Source organism: Rhinoraja longicauda, chromosome 4 (assembly GCF_053455715.1).
Source record: "Rhinoraja longicauda isolate Sanriku21f chromosome 4, sRhiLon1.1, whole genome shotgun sequence".
Taxonomy (NCBI): Eukaryota; Metazoa; Chordata; class Chondrichthyes; order Rajiformes; family Arhynchobatidae; genus Rhinoraja; species Rhinoraja longicauda.
In genome coordinates, this window is record NC_135956.1 from 20,348,443 (window position 1) to 20,356,893 (window position 8,451).

The 8,451-nt window shown below is 41.8% G+C and overlaps 1 protein-coding gene across 1 annotated transcript in view; it reads left to right on the forward strand.

Moving 5' to 3' along the window:
- kcnk9 (potassium channel, subfamily K, member 9) overlaps window positions 1–2,318 on the forward strand; it is a 74,661-nt gene extending 72,343 nt beyond the window's left edge. The window contains exon 2 of the mRNA XM_078398514.1: window positions 182–2,318. Within this exon, the coding sequence (XP_078254640.1) occupies window positions 182–1,023 (842 nt within the window). The 3' untranslated portion in view covers window positions 1,024–2,318. The remainder of the gene's footprint in view (window positions 1–181) is intronic.
- The last annotated feature ends 6,133 nt before the right edge of the window (window positions 2,319–8,451 follow it).

The following is an 8,451-nucleotide window of genomic DNA, read 5'->3' on the forward strand; positions in this document are numbered from 1 at the left end:
TTAGGCCATTCAACCCTTCGAGTTTACTCCGCCATTCAATCATGTCTGATCTATCTTTCCCTCTCAACCCCATTGTCCTGCCTTCTCCCCAAAACCTCCGACACCCGTACTAATCAAAAATCTGTCAATCTCCGATGTTGGGTGCAATGTGATTAACGCTATATATGTTTTTGATTCATAGGATATGGCCATGCAGCTCCAGACACAGATGCAGGTAAAGCTTTTTGCATGTTTTATGCTGTGCTGGGAATACCACTGACCCTAGTCATGTTCCAGAGCCTGGGAGAACGGATGAACACATTTGTCAAGTACCTTTTGAAACGGATAAAGAAATGCCTTGGCATGAAAAGCACTGATGTGTCCATGGAGAACATGGTGACTGTCGGCTTCTTCTCATGCATGGGGACCCTGTGCATTGGAGCAGCTGCCTTTGCGCACTACGAAGACTGGAACTTCTTCCATGCATACTATTATTGCTTCATCACATTGACTACAATAGGGTTCGGGGACTATGTGGCCCTGCAGAAAGATAAGGCCCTGCAAAAAAGGCCACTCTACGTGGCCTTCAGCTTTATGTACATTTTGGTCGGTTTAACAGTTATTGGAGCCTTCCTCAACTTGGTGGTTCTCAGGTTTTTGACCATGAACAGTGAAGACGAGCGACGGGACGCTGAGGAGCGAGCATCTTTGGCAGGCAATAGGAACAGCATGATTATCCACATCCAGGAGGACGCCCAACAGGGCCGACAGCGATACAAAGCCGAAGTGACAGACCTGCAATCTGTTTGCTCCTGCATGTGCTACAGGTCTCACGAGTATACCAATCAGGTGGTCTCGCACCAGAATTCCTTCAGCTCGCAGTTAAACCCTCAGTACTTTCACTCGGTATCTTACAAGATAGAAGAGATTTCACCGAGTACATTGAAAAACAGTCTGTTCCCCTCCCCTGTGAGCTCTGTGTCGCCGGGTTTACACAGCTTCAACGAAAACCACAGGCTCATGAGAAGGAGGAAGTCCATTTGAGACCCTTTTTATTTTGATTTGTTATTGAGCGCGCTGGAGAAGAAGCAGCAAAAAAAACGAAGCCTTTCTCCGAGACTCAAAAACCAAGCATGAAGCATGGTTAGTAACAGCTCCAAAGCAACGACAATATGCCTTACAGGTGGCAGCTGGAGTTTTAGGAACAAGCAACACATTGCGCATCCATCAAAACTACTTGCAAATGGACGTGTTTGATTGGTGTTAATCAGCTTGAAAGGAACATTACATTGTTAGAATGAGGGAGCGTTCTGGATGAAAGTGGGAAATGTGAGGAAACAATGCATCAGGTACTAATTTTGTAAAACAGTTTAAATGCCGCATTTCAGAATTAATCGACAGAACAGAATAACCTAAATTGTGTTGCTGAAAAAAAGCATGCGCGTTATCACATGATGCAGTCAGTATACCGGATGTGCCATTGTATTTTGAAAAGCTGGCTCTTTAATAATGGATTGTAAAGTGCGGAAAGACCATTTTAGCATGCCAGTTAAAATGCATGTGCTTTGTAAAACTGGTATGCATTGTAACAAACCTGAAAAGACAACTTAACTAGCAAAGAAATTAATAATGCAATTAATATTTATTAATTTAGGGTGAGTATTTGTACTTTTGCAGCAATTCTGGCCATTTGCTGCTTCTTGCTTTATGTGAAGGGAATAGGAATGGATGGCTAGAGTTGCATTTAGATCTTTAGTTCAGTTAAGACCTGCATGACCTGGAATTAGTTTTTGAATGCCTGGGTTAAGACTGTAAGAATAGAAAAAGAACAACAACAACAACAAAAAGATTCCTCTACAGGTCTAACAGTTTCAATGATTTAACTGTTATTCCCAAAGCTGATTTAATTTTTGTTGTACTATGAAATATTTTAAATGATAGGAAGCTGTAACAAAATGTTTACAACTCAAGCTAGATCTCAGACTCATGTATAAAATGTAATTATTGGGATTGCTTCTTTTTTGTAATGAATGCACTATTATGTATATATTTTACATTGTCTTAATGATTACTGCAGTGTTGTAAAATAATGCACTTTTCTAATTTTTGCATTAAAATATGGCACGTTTCAAAATGTACTTTGTTGCTTTTATAACAAATGTACATGGTTAAGGAAAATCCTGTAAATTTGCACCACAGGAATTAACTTCAGTGGTAGTATTTTGTACAAAAACAGCCATCTATAGAGTTTTATCAATATATAATATATATTCAAAATTTGAATGAAAATGTACAGAGAAAATTTAACTGCTGAATTTAAGTATAAAGAGATGTTATAAATGGCAAATATTTTGCATGCAATAAAAGGTACATTTTTGACAAGTATTGTGTGCAAAGTGGCATTCACAAACATTCTTTCATTCTCACAATTCATTGAAAAGTTGTCAACTTCATTATAACTGGATAAGAAAGCAATGCCCCATCGACCCCATATCTTTAACATGACATATTAGTAGCACAATTATCAATGAGTGTACCAATCTAGAAAGTTTACTCATTCAAAATTAGGCTACAGAATTGTTTAGGTTGAATTATTTTTGGTCATTGTATGATATAAGTTCATAAGTTCAGAAGTGATAGGGGCAGAATTAGGCCATTTGGCCCATCAAATCTACTCCGCCATTCAATCATGGCTGATCTATCTTTCCCTCTCAAACCCATTCTCCCGCCTTCTCCCCATAACCCCTGACTCCCACACTCATGAAGAATGTATCAATCTCTGCCTTGAAATGAGCATATCTTTAAAAGGGGACAAGAAATGCCTGGGCTCTTCTTCTCATCTGCTTATGTGGCATCTTAGGTCATTTGATAAAGTCAAATTGAGTCTGTGTTGGATTTGCCGGGGTTGATACTGATCAGAATGTGGGCTGCAGAACACTGCTCAGACTAATGCCACGGATGTCTTACAGAGGCACAGAAAAGGCAGGCATACTTCAAATTGCTCTTCTGATGGTCAGAAACAAATCTTTGATATAATACAATGACACAAAAAGACCACCTCAGACAGTACCATAAATCGTACCCATTATTTATTGCTGTTCATGCTGAATTGATGGTCTGATGTGCAGACCTGAACAATTAGATAACATCATGATTCATTAGGCCACGTTGGATGTTTGGAGAATAGTACATTTAACCAGGAGCTTAACCCATCACTCACTTGTTTCACCAAATAATCACTTGGCTCTCTAAAAATGCCCCTGTCATCTTGCACACTCTATTGTACATCTTCCCTACTCAATGAATAAAACATACTAGTATTATCTTCATTTTTCACCTTCTGAGCTGAAGTTTGTTCTGCTTGCACAGATGGTGATTTGGAATAATTTTTGATATGTGAATGCTAAGCATGTTTTCTAGTCAGCAATTTTAATGTAATATGAAGGGGCTACTCCTGATAAAATACATAGATTAATACCTCGGTTAAAATAAGGATGGTTTACAATACAATACAATACAACCTATCTTTATTGTCATTGTACAGGGGTACAACGAGATTTGGAATGCGCCTTCCATACGATGCAATAAATTAATTAGCTGATCAGTATAAATTTAGACAACCCAGTGAAACAAAATTAGGAACAGTTTTAAAACAGAATAAAGTTCAAATAGGTCTGTGCCGGTTCGCTGTGCGATGTGACCATCCGGCTCAGCAGGACCGGTTCATAGCAGCTATGGCCCTGGGGGTGAAGCTGTTCCTGAGTCTGGAGGTGCGTGCGTAGAAGGCCTTGTGGCGTCTGCCCGATGGTAGAATTTCGAACAGACTATTGCAGGGGTGTGTTGAGTCTTTGTGAATACTGGTGGCTTTTCTGAGGCATCGTGTGTTGTAGATGCCCTCCAAGGCTGGTCGCTGTGTTCCGATAATCTTCTGAGCTCTATGGACTACCCGCTGAAGAGCTCTCCTCTCTGCCTCTGTGCAGCTGAGATACCACACAGGGATGCCATGCGTTAGGATGCTCTCTATGGTGCAGCGGTAGAAGGTCGTCAGCAGCTGTTGGGGCAGACCAGACTTTTTCAGTGTTCCCAGGTAGAACAGTCGTTGCTGCGCCTTCTTGACCAGCGCAGTGGTGTTAGTGGACCATGTGAGATCCTCCGAAATGTGAGTGCCCAGAAACTTGAAGCTGGACTTGAAGCAATGTTCATTACCTCACAACGCTGCAACATTTTATTTTCCAAAAACAATCTTATTATTAATCCCAGACGATCTTCTATTGCTTTGCTAAAATGTCAGGTTGAGGGGGAAGGGGGTCAGTGTTGGGGATGGTAGAAGGGTGGAGTCGGTGATTAGATGTGGGTCAGATGAAATATGGACACAAGTCTCTTTAATAAGGCATTCCCCAGATTTAATTCAGATTCTCTGCTGGTGCCATATCTTCCTGAGAAGTACATTTACAGATAATGAACCTTCAGTGAAGACACAGTAATGCCATTGCAGAAAGACTGACAAAAGTCTGGAATGTAGCGTAAAATCTGCAAATAACGATATACTTCAGTTTGTTGTGGAGAGGAATAGATCGGGTAGATGCGCAGAGTCTCTTGCTCAGAGTAGGGGAATCGACAACCAGAGGACAAAGGATTAAGGTGAGGGTGGGAAAGATTTAATAGAAACCTGTGGGGGTAACTTTTTCACACAAGGGGTGGTGGGTGTATGGAACGAGCTACCGGAGGAGGTAGTTGAGGCAGGTACAATCACAACTTTTAAGAAACATTTACACAGGTACATTTAGGACAGATTTCATAGGATCTGGGCCAATCGCAGGCAGGTGGAACTAGTGTAAATGGGACATGTTGGCCGGTGTGGGCAAGTTCGGCCGAAGAGCCTGTTTCCACGCTGTAAGACTATGACTCTATCTATGATTCTATCGATAGATTGGAAAACTTTATGGCTGTTGGTGAAACAAAGAAGCTTTTAATGTAGTTTAGTTTACTTTACTTTAGAGATATGGTGAGTAAACAGGCCATAGGGCCCACTGAGTACACGCTGATCTTTGATCACCCCTACACTGTTCTATGATATCCAACTAGGGGTATAATACACACTAGGAGCAATTTACAGAAGCCAATTAACCCACAAACCCGCACGTCGTCGTGAGATGTGGGAGGAAACTGGAGCACCTGGAGAAAACCCTTGCAGTCACAGAGAGAATGCCCAAACTCCATACAGACAGCACCCGATAGTCAGAATCAAACCTGGGTGCTGTGGGGCAGCAACTACTGTGCCGCCCTGATACAGTGGTTTAAGAAGCTTTTAGATAGGCAGATTGATATGCAGGAAATGAAGGGATAAGTATCACACACAGATAGAGGAGATTAATTTAACTTGGCATCATGTTCGTCACAGACAATGTAGGGAGAAGGGCCTGTTCCTGGGCTGTGACTGTTTTATGTTCTAAAACTCCAGGGTTGCTTGGAGCTTTAGGTTTTACTTCGGTACTAGCTGTGACACAAAATTGATGCTCTACAGTACCACCCCCAGTGGAAGGTTATAATTAAAAAGTGACAAGCTTACACTGTCAGTTTCCTTTATAGAAACTTATAATTACTGAGAAATTGGATTTCACCCGCTTTTGGTGTGCTGAACCTGCACAGCATGTGGAGCTGGTGCCCAAATGGATCTCCCACAAAACAAAACATAAAATTAACTAAAAATACCCTAACAACAGCACTGGTGTGGCTATGACAGTGACTACATGGTTCCCTAAAGGTCTGGGAGCAATTGGAACGTACCTTCTAGTGATTCGCTGCATAGCTCTCTGAGAAGAGCAAAACAGTTGAACTCAAACTCCCCACAGTGGCAACAATCATTATGGCTTCTGTGGAGGAAAGAGAGAGGCTGCTGGCGAGAGGGAGACAGCCCTTGGATTAAAGTGAAAGAGCTGGCTTTTTCATCCGTGAAATAAAAGCCAGCCAGGAGGCGACGTGTAATTGGGAAACTTGAGGATACTGCACAAGCCACCATCGGATGAGCCTGGCAGGGGGTTCCTTCACCTGTCTCCTCCACGCGTCAGAAACCCTGGCCATGTAAACAAATCTCATTGCCTTCATAAGATATAGCTACGTTTTGCACCATTGTAAATATTTGATGAAGGCCTTCTCAGCAAATGGTTTGAGGAAACAACCTTAACATAGGTCGGCAGTAGAGTTGCTGCCTTACAGCGCCAGAGATCTGGGTTCGATCCTGACGATGGGTGCCGTCTATACAGAGTTTGTATGTTCTCCCCATGACCACGTTGGCTTTCTCCGGGGGCTCCTGTTTCCTCCCGCACTCCAAAAACATACAGGTTTGTACGTTAATTGGCTTCGGTTAAAATTGTAAATTGTCCCTAGTGTGTACGATAGTGCAAGTGAACGGGGATCTCTGGTCGGTGTGGACTCAGTGGGCCAAAGGACCTGTTTATGTAGTGTATCTGTAAGCTAAACTAAACTAATGCAGGTGAACCAGTAAAGGAGTATGTGAAGGATTATTACATGTCAGGAACAAAGAATTGCAGATGCTGGTTTACAAAGACACAAAGAACCATCTCTGCAAAATATGAATAAACGACATTTCGGGAGCCATTCTTCAGGCCGTTTGTAGTAGAGGGTAGATAGCTGGAAGGGAGGTGGGGCAGGTGAAAGCCTAGGAAGTGATAGGTGGATAATGTGAGGGGTTTTATTTAGTTGGCAGATTGTTGGACATAGGCTAGAAATGAAAAGACAAAAAGTGTGAGATAATAAGATAATCGAAGAAGAAGCGTGAAATGTGAAGACAGAGGAATTATATTCCTTTAAGGAATTATATTCCTTATATAATTCCTTATTATATAAGGAATATAAGTGGAAGTGGATAGGGGAAAGGGAGAAATTGGCGCACATCTATCTAAGAAAAATACAGAAGAGAGGGGAAAAGGGGGGGGGGGGGGGGGGAATCGGGGTGGTGTTTTTGGGTTAGTTACTTATAATCGGAGAATTCAATGTTCATACCAATGGGTTGCAAACTACCCAAGCAGAATATGAGGTGCTGTTCCTCCAATTTGTGTGTGGCCTCACTCCACAGTACAGATGGCAGGTGAGAACGCTGGAAAAGGTACAGAACACATTCACCCAAGATGTTGCCTAGGATGCAACAATTCACTAATGATGAGATAATGGAGAAACTAGGTTTGTTCTCCCTGGAACAGAGATAGTTAAGAGGGGATGTAACTGATGTATATAAAATGATAAAGGGCATAGATAGGATAGAGGGCAGGAAACTTTACCCAAGGCAGATAAATTTAGATTACATAGATTTGTGGTATGGGGAAAGATAATCAATAGGAATATGAGGAAGACCTGTAATGTTCTGCCGGAGAGAATGGTTGAGGCTGGTTCACTGACAGCATTTAAGAAATGTCAAGATCAGCATTTGACTCTACTAGACATAAAAGACTGTGCGACAAGTTGTGGGAGATGGGATTAATACAGAAGGGTGCCACTGGTCACCGTGGATACGCTGAGCCAAATAGTCTGTTTCCCTGCTGTATATTTCCATGCCTGTGATTTTACGATGTGAAACTAATCAGTTTCTACCTTAAAAAACATCCAGTCGCTGAATCTATGCAAAGGTAAAACAATGAGACATAGATACAAAGCTACTGACACGTCTAATACAGAAACTTAGTAGTTTAGTTTACTTTTGAGATACAGCACGGAAACAGGCCCTTCAGCCCACCGAATAAATTTATTTATTTATTTATTGCACATCCCACCAGTGATCCCCACACATTAATTCCATCCTACACAGTAGGGACAATTTACAATTATACCAAGCCAATTAACCTACAAGCCTGTATATCTTTGGAGTATGGGAGGAAATCCAGAAATCCTGGAAAAAAACCCACGCAGTCACGGGGAGAACGTACAAACTCCGTACAGGCAAGCACCTGTAGTCAGGATCGAACCTGGGTCTCTGGAGCTGTAAGTAGAAGAAAATTATTTGCTTTATAATTGTTAGACTGTGTCAAGAGTTTGCAACACAATCATGTATTACTACTTTCTATTACTACTGTCCATTCCTACTGGCACACAATGAGAAAGAAAATAGGTAATCAAAGTTGTCTATAATTCTAAGAAAGTTCTCATAGTATGATTAGTACACGCACAATTCCACTTTTATTGGTTTTCCTCCTCTCAAGTGAGTAAGAGGAAGAAATACAAACCTGTCTTCCATTTACTCCGTTTATACCTCCGTTTATACCTTGGCAAGGCCAGCAGCATAAATCAAGGACGAGTCACACCATGGCCACTCCCTCTTCTCCCCTCTTGCATCGGGTAAAAGGAATGGAAGTGTGAAAACGCACACCTCCAGATTCAGGGACACTTTCTTCCCAGCTGCTATCAGGCAACTGAATCATCCTACCACAACTAGAGAGCAATCCTGAACTACTATCTACC